At 44.9% G+C, this 26,463-nt stretch overlaps 2 protein-coding genes across 6 annotated transcripts in view; one reads left to right on the top strand and one right to left on the bottom strand.

Moving 5' to 3' along the window:
* SYN3 (synapsin III) overlaps window positions 1–26,463 on the top strand; it is a 493,419-nt gene that overhangs the window by 162,956 nt on the left and 304,000 nt on the right. For 4 of the 5 annotated variants that reach the window (XM_017536347.2, XM_017536345.2, XM_037741268.1 and 1 more), the window contains exons 5-6: window positions 7,986–8,145; window positions 11,976–12,065. In XM_017536347.2, the coding sequence (XP_017391836.1) occupies window positions 7,986–8,145; window positions 11,976–12,065 (250 nt within the window). The remainder of the gene's footprint in view (window positions 1–7,985; window positions 8,146–11,975; window positions 12,066–26,463) is intronic. The other variant, XM_017536348.2, reaches the window with a different exon arrangement.
* Window positions 16,468–26,463, bottom strand: part of TIMP3 (TIMP metallopeptidase inhibitor 3) — a 54,676-nt gene continuing 44,680 nt past the window's right edge. The window contains exons 3-5 of the mRNA XM_017536352.2: window positions 19,556–19,667; window positions 18,838–18,959; window positions 16,468–17,787 (exon numbers count right to left, since the gene is read on the bottom strand). Coding sequence (XP_017391841.1) covers window positions 17,590–17,787; window positions 18,838–18,959; window positions 19,556–19,667 — 432 coding nt within the window. The 3' untranslated portion in view covers window positions 16,468–17,589. The remainder of the gene's footprint in view (window positions 17,788–18,837; window positions 18,960–19,555; window positions 19,668–26,463) is intronic.

Here is a 26,463-nt window from a genome sequence, read left to right as displayed (position 1 = left end):
AAAAAAAAAAAAAAAAAAAAAAAAAAAAAAGAATGTAATCATTCCCATTTCCCATGTCACTCTTCAAACAACCAGGTTAGCATTTTGATGAACATCCATCCAAACAAACCTCCATGCATTTATCCATTTGTTGACTTATTCCTTCTTTTATGTAAATATGAATGTGATTTAACTGCCAGTCCATTTGGAACCTAGAAGTGAAAATTTTCTTATTGTTGAGGTTTGCTATGGTTTGAATATGTGTGTCCCCCAAAAAATTTATGTTGAATCCTAACCCCCAATGTGATTAGGAGGTGGGGCTATTGGGAGGTGATTAGGTCATGAGGGTACAGCCCTCATGAATGGGCAGCCCTTATGAATGGGATTTGTGACCTTCAAAAGGGACCCCAGAGGCCAGGCGCAGTGGCTTACGCCTGTAATCCCAGCACTTTGGGAAGCTGAGGTGGGTGAATCACGAGGTCGGGAGTTCAAGACCAGCCTGGCCAACATGGTGAAACCCTATCTCTACTAAAAATACAAAAAATTAGCTGGGCATGATAGCAGGCACCTGTAATCCCAGCTACTTGGGAGGCTGAGGCAGGAGAATCGCTTAAACTCGGGAGGCAGACGTTGCAGTGAGCCGAGATTATGCCACTGCAGTCCAACCCAGGTGACAGTACAGTACGAGACTCCGTCTCAAAAAAAAAAGACCCCAGATCCCAGAGAGCTGCCTTGCCCCTTCTGCCATATAAGGACCCAACGAGGAGGTGCTAGGTAGGGAACCTCACCAGATACCAAATCTGCTGATGCCTTGATGTTGGACTTCCTAGCCTCCAGAATGTAAGAAATTAATTTCTGTTGTTTATAAGTCACCCAGTCTACAGTACTTTGTTCTAGCAGCCCAAACAGACTAAGTTAGGGTTGTTGTTTTAGGAAGTGGGGAATGGAGCTATGCATGGGTATACGCCAGAACAAAGGAAGCCAGAAAGCCCTGAAAGATACTAGAAAAGGGAATAGTGGGGATGTGCCGTGTATTGGTTTCCTGAGGCTGCTACAATAAAGCACCACCACCATGGATGGCTTAAATCATAGAAATTCATTCTCCCATAACCCTGGGGACTAGACATCTGAAATCAAGACTCCCATGCCATGCTCCCTCCGAAGGCTCTGGAGGAGGATCCTTCCTTGCCACTCCCTAGTTTCTGAAGGTCACCAGCAATCCGTGGAATTCCCATATTGTAGACACATCACTTCAGTGTCTGACTTCCTCATCATATGGCATTCTCTTCCTCTGTTTGTGTCTATTTCCAAATTTCCCTCTTCTCCTAAAGACATCAGTCACTGGATTAGGGTTCACTCTCCTCCAGTATGACCTCATCTTAACTTGATTACATCTGCAAAACCCTATTTCCAAATGAGATCGCAGTCACAGGTATCAGCACTTAGGACCTCAACGTATCTTCTTAGGGACACAGTTCAATCCACAATATGTGAGGTTTCCAGGGTGACCAGGAGGAAGAGGATAGAGCAAGTTCAGAGATTTAAGGACTTAGTCTCTGGAATGACAGGGAAGGAAGAGACCAGGATAAAGATAGCAGGATTCTGAGGCTAAAACAAGAGACAAGGAAGCTTTCTTCCTCCAGCAACTGATGTCTGTGTTTTATTAACCTTCTAGCACTTTACAAAGAGGGCTCCCAGATTCAACAGAGAGCCAGGCTGTCCATAAACCCCACCAGGCCCCTTCCCCACCGGTGTGCATCTGGCAGCTGCCGTGAGAGCCCCACAGCCCTCCCTGCTGCATCCTGTTGTCTGCTCCTCACCAGATTCTTGGTTGGTTGCCACCTAATTTCTTTTTGGCCTGGACTAATTTCTTGCAGTCCTCAGGCTGACGGGAAGCATCACTAATTCCCAAAATCCTTCCATATGGCTGATTCAAACCCCTCCATCTGCAAAGCATGCACATTTTCTCGGCTTTATCCTTGTAGCACAATAGCGGTACCCTAAGCCTGCAGGAGCATGGAGCTTGTTTCGGTGTTTTGATTCCCCCTCCTCATTCGCTGGTTTACTCAGTTCCCTTTGTCCCCTTCCCCCAGATTTGATACCCAAGGTTGAATTTTCCAAGGTGGAGTGTTATGGAGAGTGTGGAGACAGTTAAGAGAAAGCGAGAAGTCTCTCTGCCATTTGACATGGATGTCAGAAAGTCTGGAGCCGTCCCAGGCCTGGCTGGGATCAGCTCTGGGTGAGATGGGTCTCAGCATGTGAACAAAACCAGCATGAACATCACCCTTTGCCAACTTGGCTCTTGGGGACCAGGGGGCAGTTACGAAATGGTGGTCAAGTGACTGAGAATAATGAGGCTTCTGCTCATTAACTTAGGTCCCAGGCAAAGCCCAGCTAAGAGCTGTTCTTGCCACCACAGGCCTCTGCATATTTGAGGGAATTATTACACTTCTCCAATGGTTAAGAGTCACTTCACCTCTGGCCTCCAGCTTTTTGACGCTGCCAGAAGCATGCAGTAATCCCTCTGTGACGCATCACCTGTCCCATCTTTACCATTAATTATTTCTTGTACTTGATTTCCTCTTAAGTGCCAACAGCCATTTCTGAGAAAGACTTGGGATCAGGAACCAAAATATTATAGTTCATATTAAGGTTAAAGCTGAAATTACAAGAAAACCCCGCTACAACTTGCGGCCAGTATGTGCCAGTTTGTGTGAGATTAAAGGAGGTCTCGCCCAGGCACGAGAGACCCGGATCTTGGGCTCAGTGGGGCTCTGCAACAGGAAGGGAAGGAAGGGGCTTAAAGAGTTGTGGAATTTCTTTTCCTTCTTTTTTTTTTTTTGGGAGACAGATTCTCTCTCTGTTGCTCAGGCTGGAGTACAGTGGCATGATCTCAGCTCACTGCAACCTCTGCCTCCCTGGTTCAAGCAATTCTCATGCTCCAGCCTCCCAAGTAGCTGGGATTACAGGTGTACACCACTATGCTCAGCTAATTTTTAAAAAAATTTTTGTAGAGATCGGGATTTGCCACATTGGCCAGGCTGATCTCGAACTCCTGGCTTCAAGTGATCCATCTGCCTTGGCTTCCCAAAGTGCTGGGATTATAAGCATGAGCCACCGCATCCAGACGGCTTTTCTAATGTTGGCAGATGTCTTGCCTCCCTCCTTATCTCTGTTCCCAGCTGGCACTTTTGCTACAAATGGGATTTCTTCATGTAACAAGAAAATGGTCTCCATCAGCCCAGCTTACACTACTTCAATGTAGTTGGCCACTCCTGTCTTACAGAGGTTAGATACGACATCCCTGAGAATGTTCTCACAGGCCCATTTTACATCAGGGGTTCTGTCATTAGACCAGCTACAGCCAAGGGAAATATGGTTCTGTGATCAGAGAGGATTTCCCCATGGGCTCTGTTTCTAGAAAAGGAAGGAGGCAGAGCAGGTAAAACAAAAACCAGCGCAGTCCATTATACCCCCAACTATGAAGGCCCATTCATTCAGTCACAGGTGGGTGCCTTCCCTCCGGCCTAGAATACTCTCCAAACCTGACCCACTTGACAAACCTTGGCATTTAAGACCAAGGCTTCCAGTACACATTCACTCACACTCATCCCTTAACAGAGTTGAATACATCCTTTGGACTACCTTAGCACCTTGTACATGCCTCGGTTATTTCACTCACTCACTCACTCACTCACTCCTTTGTTAATTTAACAAATGCTTAGGGCACATTGCACCCAACTCCTCCTGGGTTGTGAGTTTCTTAAAATCAGGAATCGTCCCTGTCATCTTGGGTTCTCCAACCTCTGCCAGAGTGCTTGGCCCACTGTCAGGGCTTGGTAACTACTAGAGGTCACCACCTTAAATGTTGGGGTGACTGCAGGAGTGGGCCACTCCCTGGCCAGATGGAGAACCTGGGGTGCTGGGTACAGAGAGGGAGGAACTGAATGCCACAGGTTACCCAGCTCAAGTCAGTAATTACTCTATATTCATTGCAAATCCATCATACCCTAGTCTTTCAAGAAGCACTATATGCATTCTGTAGCAGTGAATGGCAGAATTCAAACTATAACACATGCCTGGTTTGGCCTGATATATTGTGCATGGAAAGTGCTTATTTTTCACATGTTAGATATGAAACTCTTAAGAGGTCATGGTGGCCAACTTGAATTCCCTGGAGTTATGAACTTCTTCGTGGTGTTAACATACCTCCAAAAATGTGGAATTTGTTACCTTTTAAGGCAACCCTATAGTTATGAGGGGCTACTTGCTGTCTCCTGGCTACTTTGTCTGTCAGTCTAGTTCTCTTCTCTAGGACTACAAGGAAAGTGATCCCTCCCCTTTCCAATAGCCATTTCATATCATGTTCATTCATTGATTCATGTGTTCATATTATGCATTCATTAATGGAATCATTCATTTAAAAATACTTTTAAGGTCTATTTTGTCCAAGACAGTCAGGTCCTCTGTTCACATTGAGCTGACATCTTTAGGGAAGAGAGCTAGACAGTTAAGCAACTAAACAAACAGGAGAAATAAAATTATCAAAGAGCCATGAATAAAGAAAATAGGGCAAAATGAGGGTTGGGGCAAATTTTGTTAGAGTAGATAGAACAGTAGCTTTGAGGTTGAGGTGGCTACACGCAGTGTGGGAGGAGAGCATCTAGGGAATTGAAGGAAGGGAAGGTGGTCAGTGTGGCTCATGTGGCTTTGAGGGAGGAAGAAAGACAGAAAATGAGGACAGAAGGCTGGGCAGGGTGGCTCATGCCTGTAATTCCAACACTTTGGGAACCTGAGGCAGGAGGATTACTTAGGCTCAGAAGTTCAAGACCAGCTGGGTAGCATAGCAAAATCTTGTCTCTACAAAAAAAAAAAAAAAAAAAAAAAAAATTAGCTGGATGTGGTGGTGCTTACCTGTAGTCCAAGCTACTTAGGAGGCTGTTGGGGGAGGATCGCTTGAGCCCAGGAGTTTGAGGCTGCAGTGAGTGTGATGACACCACTGCATTCCAGCCTGGGCAACAGAGTGAGACCCTGTCTCTAAAATAATAATTTTTTAAAAAAGAAAAGAAAATGAGGATGGCATCTCAGGTAGGGGCCAACCTATGTGGGACCTTGTAGCCACGATAAGGAGCTAAGGATCTCTTGTCAGAGAGAGAGAAGCCTTTTGAAGCAGGAGAGTGATGGATAATTTTGAAAGAGCACTTCGAATGTGGGATCTTGAGGTAGATATCCAAATCCATAAAGACAATGAGGAACTGTCTGCTACTTTTATTTTGAGGAATCATAAAGGTTCTGATTTAGAGGTGAGTTTCAGAAGTCCTGGAGAGAGTGCACCATAATATCTGGAGCCAGAGTTGGGGCATCCCAAAACAAGCCATGGGATTCTCCTCTTGGAAGGGCATCCTCCTTTTCCAGATAGTCAGGTTTTGTGTTTTTTGTTTTTCCTATGTCCCTCTTATGAATTCCTAGCAACAGGGAAGGAAATAGGAGGCTAGTCAGCAGGAGTTTTTTTATTTCCTCATGGAGAAGGATGGGATTATCCCTAGTGAGTACCACATTCGGTGCCACTGTTGTCTGTGATGGAACCCATGCTACCAAGGAAGAGTGGATGTCTCATGGTCAGAACCAGGGCCATGGACAATGTATTTAGGTATTGTTTTTTAAGATGCACAACCATTTAAAAAACACACACACAAGCAAGCATCTAGTAAAAGCATTGCCACACATGATGGATAAAGGGCAGTGTCCTTAATACACAGAACTCACCTCAATGTGAAACCAGAGGCCCTATTTTGTTTTGAATGGAGAAGGACGTCAACAAATTTTTACAGAAAAGGAAATGCAGATGGTTAATGAAATGTATTTAATTTCACTAGAATCAGAGACATGCAAACTAAAACAATAGCAGGATACAGGGTGTCTTTTGGGGGAAATTCTCTTGTCAAATTGAAAAAAATATTTTTTCAAAAACTGCAGTGCTGGTGAGGCTGTAATGAGATGGACACTCTCATAAACAATTTGTGAGATGTATCTTAAAAAGGGGACACTTTTTTGGGTATCTTAAAAAAAGCTTATACCCTTTAATCCATTAGTCCTACTTCTTAGGATCTTTCTTATGAAAATAGTTTAAAATGATGGCACTTATTTGTATGTAAAATATTAGAAATAGTCTACCTGATAATAGTAGATGATTGGTTGACTTAATTGTGATATATCATTCAGTGAACTATGTGTAGAAATTAAAAATTATATTTTGGAAGATATTTTTGGTAGTAGAGAAAATATTTGTATGATGCTATTATGTGGAAAACATCAAAATCATAATTAATAGAAAGTATAAAGCAACTATGAATGTGAATACATATTATATATATTGAAATTGATCATTGGATCAAAAATGTGTATACCAAGGTTGTTAGGAATTTTCTCTGCATGGTAAAATTATGGGTACTTTGTTTAATTTTTTTGATATTCCAATGAATTTTTGTTTTGTTTTACACAAGGAATATGTATTACTTTTGAAATCAGATAAAAGCAGCAAATGGTTATAAGTATTCCCTACTGCCCCAGCCTGGGCAACATAGCCAGACCCTGTGTCTACAAAATAGAGAGCAGTAAGTGCCCCCTATCACCTGTCAGAGACACCCACACTCTCCCTGCATTCCTCCTTCCAACACTCTGTTCCTGTAATTCCAAGACTCTAGCTCTAACCATAGCCACAGAGTGATACGCATACTGTCATACCGTTTTGAATATCAACCTCATTCCTACAGTGAGACTGATTTTTTTATATGACTTAGAAGTTAGGAATCCAAAAATAGTTTGATCTTTGGCAGTGGAATCAAACAATGTGTGCATCCTCCTGGGGCCCTATGATGGATTAAAAAGCACGTGGACTTGGAGCCAGATGACCTGAGTTCAAATGCTGCTCTCCTGCTCCCAAGCTTTGTGATTCAGGAAAGTTCCCTGGGCTGCAGTGTTCCAATCTATAAAATGGGGACATGGTTCAGACCTTTACCTGGGTCTGTTTGTGAGCACTCCTCAGGATCCTATCTCTAAAGGGACCTAGCAACAGCCTGGCATGGACTTGGCCATCACATTGGTACTCTTGCTGCTTTCGAGAGGTTGCTACTTGAAAAAACATAAGACAGGTCATTTGTTTTGAGATCTGCAGGAACAACACCTGGAGCTATAAGGCTACACAGACCCAGCCCTGCTGCCTCTCTGCAGCATATCTTTTTGAACAAGTGACTTAGTCTTCCTGAGCCTCAGAGTGCTCGTTTGTGTGATGGAGTTGACGACAACATCCACCTCCCAGGGCAGTTGCCCTCACCATGGATAATACATTCAGTAGAGTGCATGGTACCTTGCAAAATTTCAGTTGATTCACTAAGTTATTTGATATATTTTTTTCTGATTGCAAATGAAATAGATGTTCAATGTAGGGAATTTAGGAAAAAGCCTTTAAAAAAAGAGAGAGAGAGGCCGGGCGTGGTGGTTCACACCTGTAATCCCAGCACTTTGGGAGGCCGAGGCAGGCAGATCACCTGAAGCTGGGAGTTTGACACCAGCCTGACCAACATGGAGAAACCCTTTCTCTACTAAAAATACAAAATTAGTCAGGCATGGTGGTAGGCACTTGTAATCCCAGCTACTCGGGAGGGTGAGGCAGGAGAATTGCTTAAGCCCACAAGGCGAAGGTTGTGGTGAGCTGAGATCTTGCCATTGCAAGGGCAACAAGAGCGAAACTCCGTCTCAAAAAAACAAAAAAAAAAAAAAGAAAAGAAAAGAGTGAGAGAGAAAGAGAGAACATGTATGTTTCCAGCCCTTTGGTTTTATAATGGAGTAGCTGTGCCTTTGCATCTGACCCCCCATCCCCCTCCCCCTCCCCCTTCTGAACTAAGCTGCCCACTTGCAAGTGATTGTTATCCCCAGCAAGCTGTGGCTGGACACCGTGGTGTTTCATCAATGCCCCAGTGTGGTAACACTGCTGTTGGCTCTCTCAGCAGATCCTTCAAGCCAGACTTCATCCTGGTCCGTCAGCACGCCTATAGCATGGCCCTGGGGGAAGACTACCGCAGCCTGGTCATCGGCCTGCAGTATGGAGGACTGCCTGCTGTCAACTCTCTCTACTCTGTCTACAACTTCTGCAGCAAGCCCTGGGTGGTAGGTGATAGGTCAGGCTGACCTGGAGGGATCTGGGAGGCAGTGGGTGGCTTCCCGTCCTGTGATGAGCCCATTCCCTAGCATGGAGGCCTCAGTAGTAAACATTCTTACTTAAGCCACTAAATTAAACTTGGATCTCAGGGCTCTTGTTGTAATTGTTGCCTAACAATTATTATATTAATAATATGTTATAAGAATATTTATAATAAATACATACGCATTTATATATAGTAGGTGGTATATGTTACATGTAATATATGACATGATATTATATATGTAATAATTGATCTGTGTAATATATAATCTATAATACAGTGACAATATGTACTATTATATAATAAAACATGTTATGTAACATATGATACAGTATTATTATAATAATATTAGTCATAAAGATGCACATATTGTTTTATGAACATTCTGTCATTATTGTTGTTAACAGCAGATACCATTTATTGAGCACTTACTATGTCCCAGAAAACTATGCTACCTGGCACTCATTCTGTCGCTCTCATGTGAAGTGAGTGTTATTCCTTCATTTTACAAAGACAGAAGCTCAGCTTCAGGCTGGTTAAGCAACTTGCCCAGTGAGTGGTAAAGCCAAAACTTAAGCCATCTCTCCCCAACACGCAACGTTTAAATTCTCTTCTTTTATTCATTAGTTTCAGTCATTCATTTGATTTATTTGAGTTTCCATCCAAATGTTACCTAAAAGAAAGACTTCTTGACTGGGTGCAGTGGCTGACGCCTGTAATCCCAGCACTTTGGGAGGCTGAGGTGGGTGGATCACCTGAGATTGGGAGTTTGAGACCAGCCTGGCTAACATGGTGAAACCCTTTTTCTACTAAAAATACTAAAAATTAGCTGGGTGTGGTGACATGAACCTGTCTGTAATCCCAGCTACTCAGGAGGCTGAGGCAGGAGAATCTCTTGAGCCTGGGAGGTGAAGGTTGCAATGAGCTGAGATTGTGGCATTGAATATTGAACTCCAGTTTGGGTAAGAGGAGCGAAGAAGAAAGAGAGAAAGAGAGAGAGAGAAGGAAAGAAGTAAAGAAAGGAAGGAAGGGAGGGAGGGAGGGAAGGAAGGAAGGAAGGGAGAGAGAAAGAAAAAGGAAGAAAAGAAAGAAGAAAGAAAGAGGAAGGAGGGAAGGAGGGAGGAAGGAAGGAAAGAAGGAAGGAAGGAGGGAAGGAAGGAGAGAAAGAAAGAGAGAGAGGGAGGAAGGAAGGAAGGTAATTAGTTAATTAGTTCTAAAAATATCACTCCTCCACTCCCTTGAGTACTCTCAAATCCCTTACCCTGCTTTATTTTTTTCCTGCTTATCTCCACCTAGAATGATAAATGCATCCATTCATTTGTGCATTATCTGTTCCTCCGATTAGAAATTATTCATTCATGCAACAAATACTTCTTGGGTACTTACTCTGTTCCAGGTACTGTCCTAAGTCCTAGGAATGTAGCAGTGAGCAAATCAGACCAAAACTCCTGCCCTGTGGATCTTACATTCTAGTGAGCAGGGGCATGTGTAATGCTTTAATACATATGCCAAATATACAATATGTGCTATGATCAGTGGCAAGGGGGAAGATAAAGGATGGAAAGAGGATAGGTAGTGTGGAGGTTAGGGGTGTGTAGAATGTGCTCTGTGAAGCTCATAGTTGTCTTTTCTGTGGTGTTTTGCTGTCTGTCTGTGTGATCACCCGGTGGTATAGGGTGGTAGTTGAGAGTGAGCTCTGCAGCCAAACTCTTAGGTCCAGGCTTCTCCACTTATGAGCTGTGCTACTGTGAGCAACTCCCTTAACCTCTCTGAACTTAGCTGCCTTATTTGGAAAGTGGTGATCATAATAGGGCCTTCCTGGTAGGATTATGATGTAATAGATATAAAGTGCTTATAGTGTGGCTGGCACAAAGTATACACTCAACAGGTGATAAAAATTATCACTGCCTTAGGTACCTGGAATAAGTCCCATGCACAGTTGGGACACTCAGTATTTACTGAATGGCTACATGCATTAATTTAATAAGTATGGATAGACTTTACCACTATCATCATGGCCCTGGTCTCCTTCTCATTCTGCCCTAACTGAGCTTTTTGGCCAATGGCATCCAAGATTTTCAAGTGCCACTGTTAGGAAAGGATCCTAGATAGCCCTTCTCCACCTTCTTCCACAGTCATCACAAGAGTAGCAACCACAATTTGTCAGCACTAACCATGCACTATCCTGAGCCCTTAACATGCATACTGCATTTAATCCTCAGCACCCTTATGAGTGGCAGTTGCTAATAGCTCCATCTTACAGATAAGGAAACTGAGGCTCACATAGCTAGTAGTAAGTGGTAGAGCTACGCCTCTTCAAAACTCATGTGCTTACCTGTGGAATTACTCTCCCTCCTGGACTCCAGTTTCCTTGTCTGCAAAATGAGGGACCAACCCCCCTCCCCACACACACACGTACATCATTTTCCATAGTTCTGAGTTCTCCTAAACCCTCCATATTGACTCCATGTTGTGCTGCATCTGAAGGCTACACCTCAAGGGTTTGCCAACCAATCCTGGGCTGATGCAGAAATTTCCTAAGTTACTCTGTTCTCAGTGTCCAGGCTCTTAGTATTGAGTGACCCCCAAGTCAGGTTGGCCCCTCCTTTAACCACTGGGCATCTGCATGGGACCACAGATTCCGGTAGATTTCTTTATCTTGTTCAGAATCTGATTGGCTCTTCTCTGCTTATATCCACCAGAAACTCTCCTTCACCTTCTGGGTGAATTCCAAGCTTTTTGGTCAGGCCTTTAAGGCTGGTAGTCTGTGATGGATCACCCTTCGACCTCATCTCTCATCATCACCTACACCTGATGCCACAGCATGGCAGCAGAGGGTCTCCAGCACACACTAGTCTCAATGCACACCTGGAGTGCCCATTCTCCTCTTATGTCATCTGCTCCGGGGGATCATCCTGATCCCCCTTCCAGGTCCCATCACCCCCCATGCTTCCCTCCAGCAAGACATTAGTATCACAGTCATGCACCTGCAGCTGTCTTCCCTCTGGCCTACCCTCCATGTTCAGCTTGTTGCCTCAGTAATAAAGCATAGTGATGGAGCTCACCTTTGAGCTCTGGAGACAATAACTAATACCTGGCAAAACAAGCAAGTGTTGAAGCCGGAGGAGAGAAGTGGGAAGCTCAAGTGGGCTTGAGCTATTGGAAATGAGAGGGGTTGCAACAGCAGAGAAAATACTAATAACCACACCTAGCATTTTAGCACTGCTGTGGACACAGCACTGCCTTTGACACGCTGCTTCCTTACAACAATCCTATGAGGTTGGATCTCTCATTATCTCCAGTTTACAAGTGAAGAAACCGAAATTCAGAAACCTGAATTGATTTCTCAGGTCATACAGCTAATAAGTGGCAAACCGAGAATTTGAACTCAGGGAAAGTGGATCCACATCTACATCATCAGTTACCATGCAGCGCTGCCTCTCTAGAAAGAAGGCATTGCAGGCAGGGAGTAGGGCATGAACATCAGCAGGTACCATGGAGAAGGATCTTGTGTGAAATGCTGACGTTCTAGTAAGTGCTCATTAAATATGGTTGAGCTGAACCCAGTGTTCTGCCTACTTACTAGGACTTGGGCAGAAATGGAGGGGTTGATACATATAGATGATAGAGAGGATGAATGTCCAGCCAAGGAAACTAGCCCTTATCCCATAGTCAGGGAGCACCTACTGAAGCTTAGCTTAGAATAGTCAGATACTTGAGGACCCAGATCAAGTGGGAGGTTTTGCCATCCTGCGTAACAATGGTTGATCAATGTTCTCTCTTCTTCTACCCTAGTTCTCTCAACTCATTAAGATCTTCCATTCCCTGGGTCCTGAGAAGTTCCCTCTTGTGGAGCAAACATTTTTCCCCAACCATAAGCCAATGGTGAGTGCCCTTTTTTACTGTTTCTTTTCATGATGTGGAATGAATAACAGATGTCTTGTCCTCAGTCCCTTTGGACAGAGGAGGTGGACTCTAGGGGTTGTACACTGACCACGCAGACTCTAAGGCAGAGCCACAGTGTCCTGTGGGAATATCTGGCTTTCCTAAGGAAAGTCATCTCTCCAGGTGAAATTCAGGCAGTAGGGCAAATGACAAAGGTGGACCACATTCCTTGGACATTGGAGATTTTCGGCAAATCAGGGGACAACTTTTGCTGGAATGTTGGAGCCAGAGGCTGATTATAAAGGTAAAAGATGTTTTCAAGGTTGGATATTGTTTTACTTGAGCCTTTTGTGGAACCTGATTTCAACTCATATTTTAATAAAAAGCAGGAATATTAATATTTGATTTGCATTGATTGTTGAAGGGCAGTTTCCTTACACGTCCTCTTCACTTTCTAATTTCTGAATGCACCTGAGATCTCCTCTGGGAAGCGGTTAGGGCTTAGCTCAGAGTATGTGGTACAGCTTCCCATTTGGAGGATACCTGGGTGGAAGAGGTGAATGTCTTTTTGAATGAGGTGAAGGATTCTCCACCTCAAGTCAGAAGAAGTTGGGGGTGTGGGAACTCTGAGCAGCAGGAAACAGCCTGCAACACGTCTGCTTGCATAGCTTGTGGTCTTCTTAAACTGGCCAAAGGAATGCAAGGCCGTGACCCTGCACTTGGCCTTGGAGGGAATGAGTCTTTGGGAACAGAATAATTAATAGGGCATCCCATAGTCCCATCTGGGGACTTACTGCAGCTGTTTGTAGAATCCAAGCTCAGGCTGCTGGGCTAGACAGCCCTGTTTGGAGACACTGATGGGTAGGACTGCAGGTTCCAGGAGGAAGCAGTCTAACCAAGCAGAATTTTCTGTTGATGATCTTACCCCGACATCTGATTGGGCAAGAGTCACAGAATCCAGAATGTGCTGGTTGAGATAAGAAAGGCACATGTGAAACCCAGCATATCCCCAAACCCTGAATTTCCCCCACTATATGCAGGTTTACAGTGGAGAATATTCAGAGTTCATTATCAAACCAGCCTGAGTTTGAATCCCCATTCTGTCTACACACTAGGTCTCAGGAAAATGACTTTATCTCTGTGAGCCTCAACTTCTTCAGGTAAAAACCATGGATAATGGTGAAGCAACCTCACTGAGTAGTTGAGATTTCATGGGATCCTGTGTATAAAGTGCTGCACCTGGCATATGATAGGAGTAGCTTTAAAAGAAGGGTGAAAGCTACAACCTGGAACATTGTCAATGGTGGGATGAAAGTCGGGTGAGGGGTCTGCAGCCAGCCCAGCCCATTGACAGGGACAGGCCCTGCTGTAAACTCTGAAAGGAGGTTGTTATAAGCACTGGGAAAAGGTCACCAGCTGTCGTGAGACCTCATGAGTTCCTGGTGTTCCCAACTAGGCCAAGCCATACTTGGAATTTCAAGCAGGCAATTGACAGCAAGGACTGCTGTTTGCAGGCTACCCCTCCCCACTTCCACCAGGTTGGGATTCTTAGGAAGAAAACAAGGAGGGCTGAGTGAGGACTCCAATCTGGGGATATGTGTACCACCAGTAGGTGATTACATACAAATATGTTAATAGATCCAGATTCAGCAGAACTAGGGAAGACTCTAGCAATAGAATCAGGGAGCAAAGTCAAGGCAGAGCACCTCTCCTGAGATTCCTTCTGCAAGGGAAAAGGACTAGAGCAGGGTGGGACCAGGCTGCAGAAGTGCATGGCAGGAGGGATGGGTCCAGGCCTGGAGTCGGGGACAGACTTCCAAGGCCTGCTATTGTGTACATAACGCCCGGTGGCAGTGAAAAGACAACAAGGCAAAAGACAGCAGATGTGTGATAGAAATAAAACCACTTTACTGTTTAGAATAAAGGACACACTATAAAAAGTGAACATTATGCAATATTACAAGACAATATACATTTACGGAATATAAAATTCATAAATAACATGGAGGAAAACTGTAAACAGTGCTACAAAATTTAGCAACAAATACATTCCTTCTAGACAGGGTTTTCTCTAGTTGGTTTCTCTCCATCACTTCTGGGTTTCCGGACAGCAGACTGGCTAAAGGGAACGGTAGGTGGGAGAATCTAAGAAGCCCCTACCCCCAAAACATAAACTGTTCTCAAAGTTCTTCCCTTCCTCTCACCTCCAAAGAACCAGTTTGGAAGTTGTTATCACATGTACCTCCCCTACTGTCTCGCATTTTGTTTTGTGTTTGCCATCAGATTTTTAGAATTTTCTCTCTGATAAAAATACTCTAGTGACATGTTTACCTTACGTAGCCAGAAGCCAGACACTTGGGTGCCATCTTGGTGTAGTCCAGATTGTCAGTCAGCACGTGCAAGATACAGGTCTGGGCGCGGAAGGGTAGTGTCTTCTGGGGGACACAGTGTCCCCTAGACAGGGCTATTCCAAAAAGTCATTTGTTTCCTTAATTGTTCAAGAACCGTGTTGCCACTATGAGGCAGGTCTGGAACTAGGGGAGGGTAAAGACAGGAGTCTCTCAGTATTACCTGCCCTGGACAGAGCAGAGCACTGGCCTGAGAGGTGAGAGCCTGGGCATGGAGCTTCCTTGATTGGAAGGCAGAAGAGATGCTCAAACGTGGCAATGAGAACTTGGAATTGTATCTCCCATGGCCCTGGATTCTTAGGAAAATCATGGCCTCCCAACTGGAAGGATAACAGAACTTGGGGTGAAGTAAATGGTAGTCTCCCCAGGGCCAGGTGACATAGAACAAGAACATGAATGTACTTTAAACTTTTTTTCCTACTCCAGGAACCATTGGGATTCCAACAGGGAGGAGGCTGGAGGAGTCTCAGTTCCTTCTAGTTTCTCCAATTCACCAGTCTAGCTGCTTGCCTAGAAGTATTTTACTTTCCATTCCACTGTAGAATTTGATTCAGGAAAATGGCGGCATGTGGGTTTCATTTTTTTTTCTCTTAAACACAATGTACACATATTACACGCTACACATGACACAAGATTTAGCAAAATAAAATGTTCACGATATGATTGAAATACAGAAGTGTCTCAGCTACATAAATGACTTTAAATTATACAGTAAGTGAACGGGTGAAATAAACAAAGCTATAGCTTATAGAAAGCTCAAAACCGCCCTCTGACATTGCTTTGCGAAAGACCCTTCTTTGTCCAGGGCCTTCTCACCAAGGCCTAACAGATGGGGCTGTGGTTCTGCTAGTGTATCGACTCTGCAGGGAAACTTCAGGTGCCTCACGCTCAGCCTTCACCCAGGTCCCTCCTTGTGTGAGAGGGGCTGACCACACCAGGGAGTGAGAATGGCCAGATGCCTCACAGAGAAGACATTGATGTCCTCTTGTGGGAGGGAGCTTGCGTAGGTTGGTCAGTCATGCCTCACCATGCAAGACTTTGAGGTTAAAATAAGGACAATCCCAAAACATCAAGTCTGGGCTCATCCCTTAAAAACCACTGACCTGCTGGCCTCAGCTTCGTCTGCTCACACTGCCTCACAGAGAGGGCCAAGCCTCCCATTCCCCCCCTGCCAAATGGCATGACCACAAAGGGAAAGGTACAAGGTAATGAAATTGATCCCAAGGAAACCCAATGCCTGTACTGTCTTCCCGATCTGGGGTTCTGCCAAGCACCTTGCCTGGGCATTTGTGTGTGTGCAAGACACTATAATGTGTTGTCTGCTGCTTTTTTTTTTCTTCTCCTATTTCAATTGGCAGCTCTGTTTCCTAAAGTGGAATGAACTGAAGATACAAATACTAATAGAAGATAAATACCCATAAGCTGAAAAAAGAGAGAGCAATCATGTTCAATGTCACCATCCTACCACTCCCCATTCTGTAAAATATACATTATCACCTACTCTCAGCATCTCATTTTTGACACTAAAACTTAAAATAATTTTATTTAATAGGAGAACTTATATTATAGTTTTACTTCAAAACAACACAACAGAAACCCTACAACTGATTGCAGACTCAGGCTTCCCCAGTGACCAACAATTTTAATTCCAAGAGATGAGGATCTCAGGAGGTGGCATTCACCCACCAGGGAGCTAGGGAAAGGGGACCAGCCTGTCTCCACACCCAGGAGGGGAGTCCCTCCAGCCAAGACAGGACACTCTGCAGCTCTCCCTCCTGTGCCCAGGCCATTGACTACACTCTCATCTGCCATCTGAGCCAAGCCAGGAAGGCAGTTAAAGGAAGGCCCCCAAATATGAAGCAGGGAAAAGGAGACGGACAGAGGTCAAATGACCTGTGATAGGGAAGAGAGGGTGCTGAGGGTGTTCAGAATTTCAAATTTTAATTAAAATGAAAAAAAAAATGTCAACTTGGAATGTCATGATTTTCTTCAAACAAGCAATAACAACAAAATAGAAGAGATTAAACTATTGGCATATTTAACAGCATTGAACAGAATTCTGTGTCCTGTAAAAAAAATTAGCTTATGTCCCCTTGTGGGTATATGCAAATGTGTATACAAACATATCCCCCTAGGTGAGCTAAACATTATTCTGGAAATAATATCCTCTACCCAAGTCTACTTGGCTATATCTGTGGGTAGTGTATGCTGTGTGTAGGTCTCCAATTTACATAAAGGCAAGCTCCCGGCCAAATCTACCAAAGAGTTTTCTAGGAGGAAATCTGGTGGGAGGCAGGGAGAGGAAAGACATTCATCTCAGTCTTTCACCTGAGCTTTTGTACAAAGCAGGCAGATTGCCTCCTGACCTCAGGCAGATGTTTAAGTCTTCACCAACTAAGAAAGCTCTGTTATTCTGGCCTGAGTGCTTGCTCCAGACTCAGGAACATCTGGTCAACCCAAGCATCACTGGACTGGGAAATTGTGTGTGTGCTGCATCATCTCCGACTCTCTTATAGTTTCTTCCCTCCCTCCCTCACTCTCACATGCAGACACAGACAGAAACAGTCTGGTTGGGACATGCAGTGGCAGCTCCTGGTGTATAAGATCTTTCACACACCTTAAGTCTATCTGCTTGCTGCCTTTGACTTATCCTGAAATGGTTGGCCTTTCAGCAACTTGCATGTCTGTGTCCTTAATGTATTGGAGGAGAAGGGCAAAGAGAGGAGGGTCTGGGAGATGTTGAGGTGGGGAAGGAGAAAAAGGGGTGGGAATTACAATGCCCAAATGGAATAGTTTTTCGATTTCTGTTTTCCTAAAAAAATAGAGATTATATTATCACGAAGAAGAGGAATACAGGTTCCTCATTCTTTCTGGCATGGCACCAGATATTCCCAGGTGGAAATGAGTGATGTCAAAACCAAAAAGGGGCAGGGTGGGGTCAGGAGGATAGTTCTCACTAAACCCCATATGACAGCATAGACCTTTCTTTAAGTGTTCCAAGTGCTAAATTTGCAAGAAAACAGGCACTAATTTCATTGTCATCATCTGGGAAGAGTTAGTGTCCGAGGGAAGCTCAGCGGGAAGGGAGGGAAGTGAGGTGGGGCAGGGTCTGGCGTTCAGGGGTCTGTGGCATTGATGATGCTTTTGTCCGGGGGGGCCCATCCTCGGTACCAGCTGCAGTAGCCTCCCTTCTGCCGGATGCAGGCATAGTGTTTGGACTGGTAGCCAGGGTAGCCGAAATTGGAGAGCATGTCGGTCCAGAGACACTCGTTCTTGGAAGTCACAAAGCAAGGCAGGTAGTAGCAGGACTTGATCTGCAATTAGATAACAGCCAGCAGTTGATAGACTCCATGATATGCCCAGGCCTGAGGCTACTGAGCCTGGATTCAGACCCTGGGACCACTGCAGGGGAAGCTAGCCACATCAGTCCCTCAGTGATAATAATATAAATAGCACTAGCAAACATTTGTTAAGCACCTACTATCTAACAGACATTCTGCTAAGTGCTTTTATATTATTCTCTTTAATTTTCATAACAGTTTTATCTCCCTTTTTACAGATAAAGAAACTGAGGCTGCAGGTCACACAGCCAGTAAGTAGCAGGATTAGACCATTGAAAAGGCTTTTTCATCTCAAATAGATGGGAGACCCAGTTGTTTAAGGGAATTAAGGAATTAGAAAGGCTAGAGCATATACTTTCTAGCTGCCCTAGGTTGGAAACCAGATTCAGTGAGCTGTGTGACCTAGGGCCAGTTACCTAAGTTCTCTGAGCTCTCATCTACAAAATGGAGATCATAGTAATTAAAACCACACAGGGTTGTTTTGAAGATTAAGTGAGAGAATGGCTCAACTCCCTCCCACAGCAGGAAGGCTGTGCCTTGGCCCCCTATACTTAAGCCAGGGGGTGGGCCTGGTTGAAGAGAGACCTTCTGTAACACCTGATATCTGCAGTCCTGGGCCTGTTTGCCCACCTGGGGTGGGGTTACCGATGAGTCAGCTACCAGGGTGAGCCACTTGAAACCACTTGGCAGAACCTGCCAGTGTCAGGATCCTATACCTACAGCCTTGAACTGCCAGGTGGGGCAAGGGACTCAAGTGCCCTCTTTCTCCAACAGCTTCCAAGTAGTCATCATGGAGGCAGCCGATTACAGCAGAAAGGCATTCCTCCCTACCCGCCTTCCTCACTGCCCCACCTGGGAGCAACATTCCTTGCCATGTCTGCTCAGACCTGCCCCTCTTCCCTGGCTTAACATTGGCACAGCCTTCCCAGCACGAGGGCCCGGTGCCCAGCACATTGGGAGCTGATGTTTCTGGGGCTGCAAGTCAGCACCTCCCTTCCTTCCCCTAGTGACTCCAGGGCTTACCTTGCAGTTACAGCCCAGATGGTACCGATAGTTCAGCCCCTTGCGCTGGGAGAGGGTGAGCTGGTCCCACCTCTCCACAAAGTTGCACAGCCCTGTGTACATCTTGCCATCATAGACACGACCTACAGGAGGGAAGAAGAAAACAAGGAGAGGGTTGTTTTGTCCAGAGTCTAACCAGGAAAGAATTCCCACCTACTATGTTCCCACTTAGCCCAGGCACTGTGACTGGGTACTTCTCAGACCCATGATTTTATTTTGCCCTCCTCCCCAGTAAAGTGATTTGCCAAAGGTCCCAAGCCCATTAAATACTGGAGCTAGGACTAGAGACCAACTCTTTACTCCCTTTTTAATGATTTTTTGTTTTTGTTTTCTCCTTTACTACACTGACTGCCTAAAGATGAATACCTTTCAAAGACAGGCCTATCAGGTTGACTGTGAGGTGGAGAGGAACAGACAATCCTTTTTATTCACAGTAAAGTTGAGAAACTACAAATTAGTAGATTCCTCCACAAGGTGAGTTGTGGAGCTAATTCCAAAGTCCAGCCTAGGTGTAGGAGCCTCAAGCTCTTAGCACTGAGTAAGTAGGATGGATTCAACATTAGAGACTCCTTACAATTTGCTAGACATCCAATGAGTCAACTACTCCTGTGTTCTTCTGAAGTCAAGAAACAGTGGATCTTGGCCAAACTCTGGCCTAGAAGCTAGAGTTGGCCATTACCTGTCAGCAGGTACTGGTACTTGTTGACCTCCAGCTTAAGGCCACAGAGACTCTCAGAAGCCTCTGTGTGGATGTACTGCACGTGGGGCATCTTGGTGAAGCCTCGGTACATCTGTGGGCAAAAGGAACATCATGACTTCTTCCTTTCCAATTTGGACACCCATATGATCCACAATCCCACTGCTGGGTATATATCCAAAGGAAAGGAAATCTGAATATGGAAGAGGTGTCTGTACTCCCATGTTTACCACAGCAATTTCACAATAGCCAAGATATGAAATCAACCTAAGTGCCCATTAACAGATGAATGGATAAACAAAATCTGGCGTCTGTACCCAATGGAATATTATTCATCCATAGAAAAGAATGAAATCTTGTCATTCGTGGCAACACCACTGGAGCTGGAGATCACTTTGCTAAATGAAACAAGCCAGGCACAGAAAGACAAATATACCATGTTCTCACTCATATGTGGGAGCTAAGAAAGTAAATCTCATGAAGATAGACAGTGGATTAGTGGTTACCAAAGGCAGGAAAAGTAGCAGGAAGTGGGGGAAAGAGACCCAATTAATGGGTACAAAAATACAAGTAGGCAGAATAAGTAAGACCCAGTGTTCAACAAATCAGTAGAATGACTACAGTAAACAATAACTTATTGTATATCTCAAAATAGCTGGTAGAGGATAATTCAGGTGTTCCCAGAATAAAGATAAATGTTTAAGGTTATGAATAGCCCTATTTGATTACTATACATTTTTAAATATATCAAAATACCACATGTACTCCCCAAATATGTACATTTATTATGTATCAATAAAATAAAAGGAACACATGAGAGGAGGCTCAGCACCCAGAAGGCTTGCTGACATTGGGTCTGAGGGAAGCTTGCTCCCCTATTCAGCTGTCAAGTGGCTGGTCATTCATCTACCCACCCCAGGGCCCCCTTGACCCCAGATGAAGCCACTGATCTTCTTGTCTAGCCAGGTTAGTGCCTTCACAGAGAAACTTTCCTGTGCAGCCAGCCACACCCTCCACTCCAGCTGCCCCACAACACTTCTTTAGCTACACAATTCTCACATCCCAGCACTTTTTCAGAAATGCAGAGACGTAGCTGTGACGAGGGTCCTTTTTCTTTGTCAGCCTCAAGACCTAAGTCCCATGAAGGCAGCCAGCGTTCTCATGATATCTCTGTGACACTTTCCAGCATACAAAAACATTCTCACTCACATTCCCTTGCGGTATCCTTACAAGGGCCCTGTGAGGGATGTATTATGAACACCACTTTATAGAAATTCTGTTTGACTGGTGAACGTTGAACTCAGGCTAGAATTCTCCATGTTTTTTATTCTTCTGAACATCTGATGAAAGCATTGGGTTCCTTTATCCCAGATGAAGCACATAACATATCTACAAAGTTCACAGATTTTTAACTGTTAAACACGTATAATTATTAGACTTAACTGTATGAAATTGCTGATATTTGCCTATTTTTATCTACGACATGATCTAGTACTGTGGTTCCCAACTAGAGGCAATTTTGCCCTCTAGGAAATATTTGGAACATTTGGTAATGTCTGGAGACACTGTTGGTTGTCAGAACAGTTAGTAGAGGGCAGGGAGGTTGCTAAACATCCCACAGTACTCAGGGCAGCCCCCAGAACAAAGAATTATCTGGCCCCAAATGTCAATAGTACTGAGGTTGAGAAACCTCCTTTAATATTAGCCCACAAATCCCCATGACAACCCTATGAGGTAGGAACTATTATGCCCACTTTATGGATGAGGAGCCTGAGTCACAGGCAGGCTAAGTAACTTGTTAAGGCCATACAATTGGGAAATGGCAGAGCTAGGATTCTAAGTAGAGGAACCTGCTTTCAGAGTCCATGCTCTTACCCATTATCTTAGACTGGCTTCCAAGACACCCTCAGAAGCCTAGGAAGGTCCCAGAAGTAGGCAAAAGCTATTTCCATTTATGGCCACTATTCCTCCTTCATTGGTGTGTACTCCCAGTCACTGGGGTGAATGCAACAGAAGCTGAGTTCGCTTTGTGATTCCAGGTCAAGTCCACGAGTATTACACAGGTCCAGTGTGCCAAGGCGATGCTTTGAACTGTGGGATCTGGGAAGGGTGGGTGGAGTACCAAGGTGTTGCACAGTCTTGTTATCCCCTCAGTTCTTAGAGTATACAGGCCCTGGACCACTGGTGGTCTCTGGGCTTGTCTCGAGGGTTTATAATAGGAAAATGTCTCTACTTTGGTTCCTGGCATGTGTTATTAATTTACTTGTAATTAATACGAAGCCAGACATCACTTCATTGGTGCCTCATCTAAATGCCTCTCATTTGGCCTGTGAGCTAGCGTTTTCTCATCTTTTAGGTGACTGGTTGGCGAGGGTAGGTGATCCACAAGACCTTAACATCTTAACTTGGTCTGTTGGACCTACTAAGTTTGGGCGCCCCTGCCTTGTTAAAAGCACACATTGTTCTGATGGACTCAGATGGTCTTCCGTCTGAACCCCTCTTCTCCCCCGCAAGGCTTCCAACTGAGCAAAGAAATGCAGCCAAGTGCTGGAAGAAGGGCTGTCCACACTCAGCATTCAGTTATGCCGTGGGGGCGTGGGGTGGGTAGAGTCACGATGATGATTTCCTCGAAGTGAATGGTGCCTCTCTAGCCTTAATAGGAACCATGTTTAAGCATGCTGCTATATGCCTGCCATGGAGTATGGCCTTCGAAGAACATCCCCTACTCTGATTTCTGTGCTGAGCAACTTATTTTTGTGTGGGTGTTCCTTGAGGTTTTGGCAGATGTTTCAACTAAGCACTCGCTCTAGGTCTTTTGGACCCAGCCCACTGGAACCTTGTTTCTCTGCGTCAGTCTTTCCCCTTGACTGCCCTACTGCTTTGTGGGTGAAAATGAAGCCCCTGGTTACAGTCCTGGTCACTTGAACTGCTCAGTAAGAACTCAACTCTTGAAAATCAGCTTGGCACCGCAGCTACTTTGAAGTTTGAAGGAATGTGCATTTTAACCCCTAGCATTTCCCTAGAGTCGAAATTTTGATACATTACAAATAACTGGCTCTGACAAACATAGCCCTGTTTTAGGGTCAATTCTGAAAAGAACAACATGGCAAAGGTAGATTCTACTCACTTAGTTGCGTTTCCTAAATAATAATCCTACCTTGATTTAAATACTGATTCTAAAAGTATCATGTCTGTAATCGTAGAGATCTAGAATTGGTCTGACAAATTTAGGAGAGTTATAATAGGTTTAGAATGTCCTGACATCAGAGAATCCTAGAATCTCAGAGCTGGAAAAGATGTTAGAGATAATCTAATCCAAACCAATGCCATGGAGATGAATGGTAAATTCAGGTTTTGGAGACTGACAGCTAGAGTTTGAATCTTGAATCTTTTCTGCCACCTATTAGCCACTTGGAAAGTTGCTTAACCTCTTTGGGCCTCAGTTTTTTCATCTGTAAAATGGGTCAAAATGCTTACTCCATAGGGTGTTTGAGAGAAGCAAATGATTTAGAATAGCATACAACATTCAATAAAAGTTAGCTTAGAACCAGTTACAGTGAAATTCATAAGGAGAGGAGGAAAGAGTTTGATCCCCTTCCTCCTAAGACCCTTCCTCATCTCTTAACGAGTAGTTAAAGCTGGTTTAGAACTTCAGACATAAGTGGGTTGTTCTTTTTCAGCTGGGTTCTACATGCCTTTGGGCCCTTCTTCTTGGTAGCATCCACACAAAGTTCCAAGAAGTTAGCTTCCCTTGGAGTGAAGGGACAAATAAAGTAAAAATGAAGTTTCTGAGACTGGGGACATTTGCATATTTCTTGTAAAATGTCTGGTCTTTACATTGACAGCACGAGTTGCCACAATGATGCCAACTATGTCTTGCATGCCTACCGAAGATCAACATTGTTGTGGATGCTGGTTTACATCATGGACTCATTTAAACCCACAACTTCTTATTTACAGACCGACCAAGATACCAGGGGCATGATCTTTCTCCTACAAAGCAGGTTGTCTAGCAGGACAGGCAGAGAATGTGGAAACTGAGCCAGTCTCTGCAAAGGGCTAGATGAGAGTCCTATACCAGGAAGCACCACAGGCATTGCAAGAAGAATGGTTTCCTGTGGGCTGGGGGTCAAAGATGCTTCCAGATGGAGCTTCAAAGGCAAGACCCTGCTATTGCTCATTTGATTAGACAAACCACTAAAGGAAGGAAGTCCCCGGAGGTCTGCTCTGCCTACAGTCAGGACATGCAAAGCACATTAGCAGCGGGTTTCCCCATGGGACCCTACCAGGACCAGCTGGGACATAATGTCCCCCACATTCTGTCCCCTGCAGCCAGCCAGAGAGCATGTCTCCACTACACAAACAATAACTCCTGGCACAGTGGACGAGTTTCTCATGGTCCTGATGGGGAGATAAGGTCCCCACAGCTTAGAACGACCAGTTCTGGAAACTTATACATTCACCCCACAGCCCAGGGCCTCAGCCCCAGCTAATCTCCAAGTTTGGGTTTGCAATAAGCTCTCTCAACATTCTGACACCCTTGCTCCCTCCCACACACACATCACAGGTCTCTGCATACTGAAATTGTTCCTGAGAGTTGGGTCAGAGGCTTCAGTGTTAGCAGATGGAGATGGTCTGCCCGCATTTCATCAGTGAGAGAAGACAGAGGTCAGACAGGACAGCTCGGAGTCTCAGGTTCTCCAAGTTCCTTTAGTCCTGCTCTAAGGGAGCCCTTGCTCACCCCGTCTGACTCTCTTAAGGTAGACTCTCTAATCCACTATAACAAAGCCTCCCGGGGACCAGTGCCAAAATTCATGCAGGCTTGCCTCTGTGACCTCTCCCCCTTCCCTCCTACAAAGATTTTTCTGATACACCCTTTGCAGGATGTTACAAGTCCAGCCCTACACTGCTGGATGATAAACCAACAAATCCAAGCTGACCTCTTTTTGCTCCGTGGGGAACTAAATGCAAATGGAGGGGCATTTATCTACCCCAAAGTGGGTAGGAATGATGAAATCAGCCTGCTGCTCCATACTGTGTTATCTCCTTATAGGCAAAGACCCTATAGTTTTGCTAGGGTTTGCCACTTTCTAGCCATATGATCTTAACCGTTATATGACCTCCCAGGTCTCAGTTGCCTCACTTGTCAAATAGAGGACAAAGTGTTATCTATTTTACAGTGTTAGTATAAGGGCCGATCTATCCAAAGGCCTAGCAGAATGTCTGGCACATAGCAAATGCTCAGTAAGTGTTACTTATGCAGAGTCTTATCATAATTATAACCAGTATTATCTTTGTATCTCCAGCTCATAGCAAAGTACTAAGCACAGAGAGAGGGTAGGAGGGAGCCATGAGAGGATAGATGGACAGAGTATTACTTCTACTTCTAGCGTGTATCTTCTCTGACTTGCAGGCTGGTACCTAGAGACAAGCAGATTCCAGTGGCCTCTCTGGATAGAAGGGCACTGACCAGTTCTATGGATCCTAATACCTGACTGTAGGGAGGTCAGAGTGAATAAAAGGCATGAGATGGTGACTGATGATTAAAGTAAGATAGCAGGGAGATTTGGGAGCCATATAAAGAACACAGGATTGGGAAGGAATTCTGATACCTCAGCTTGGGGATTAGATCTGCCCTTAATTAAATGCATGGCTCTGGGCAAGTCATTTCTTCTTTGAACCTCTGTCAGAAGTAGGACGAGGGATTTTACATCTAATTCCCAGCACCATGATTCATGAGCTCAGGTGAAGGATGGTGAATGGAAACGCTGAGCCCACCAGTCTGGGAGTGTGAGTGTGTATTCCGAAGTGATGGGCTAGCAAATGTTGTTTGGTCTCTAAACAACCCCCAATGGCTGGCCTGACACCAGCAAGGAGAAATGGGACATTCTGCCCACAGGAAGGGCTTCTGGTCACCCTGATCTCCAGGCCCTGATGGTAGGAAGGAAACTGGGTGGGCTTAGGAACTGCTGCCTCTCAGCTATTTCTTGCTCAGCTCTCTACTGACCACAAAGTATCTTGTAATGAAGACTGTTCCAGGCCAGGCAGGTTCATGTGTTTTCTGAACCTCTGCTTTGGTCTAATAATCTTTGGCATTCCCAAGCTGGCTGCCAGAGGTTGCAAAGTGAGTTTTTTTGGGTTGTTGTTGCTCTTCCTGGGTCCCCACCCCCACCCATTCTTCTCTCCCCAGGGCCATCTGAAGACATAAGCTGGTCTCATGACCAAGCTTAGGCAGCCAAGGGCAACTGGCCAGGACTGACTCTGGACATTACATAACCAGAAGGCTGTGGGTGTTTGCAAAATTGAATCCAAAGCAACAGGTTCCACAAAATTAGTACATGTAGCTGCAGGCCTCTGGACATGGGAATAAGGAAGCCTGGAGGTTGGCCTTGGGGATGGTTGGATACCACCATGGGCTGCATCATTCCCCAACTCCCTTCTACCTGGACATTGCGGCTTGTCTCCTCTGGGGAGTTTCCAGGCCTGTGGAGTTTCACCCTCATGTCCCTGTTAGATAAACATTCACCAAGTCCCTTTTGCATGCCAGGTCCTACCCTAATTGCTGGGGATACAAATATGAGCAGTTAAGTTAAAGGGCTGGACAGTTCCTTTGGACCTCAGCACACCCCACATTGAACTTCTGATGAGTCACACACACACATGCCTCTTCTCTCCCACCTTAGGAACTCTAGTTCCTAAATGTGGAAACTATCTCCCTCATAGCCTCCCTGGCTCCTGGCTGAGAGTTCTGCATGTAGAGAGGTGCTCACAAAGATGGAGAGAAGAAACAGCTGCTGAGTTATTCAAGGTGAAGCCCCAGTCTTCTGTGTTAAGGCAATCACCAGTTCACCCTTCCATTGTATACCACCCGCCCCTCCTTACAGTTATCA

Source organism: Cebus imitator, unplaced genomic scaffold (assembly GCF_001604975.1).
Source record: "Cebus imitator isolate Cc_AM_T3 unplaced genomic scaffold, Cebus_imitator-1.0 Scaffold97, whole genome shotgun sequence".
Classification (NCBI taxonomy): Eukaryota; Metazoa; Chordata; class Mammalia; order Primates; family Cebidae; genus Cebus; species Cebus imitator.
Note: the sequence above shows the minus strand (reverse complement) of the source record. Positions and strands in the feature narration are given on the sequence as shown.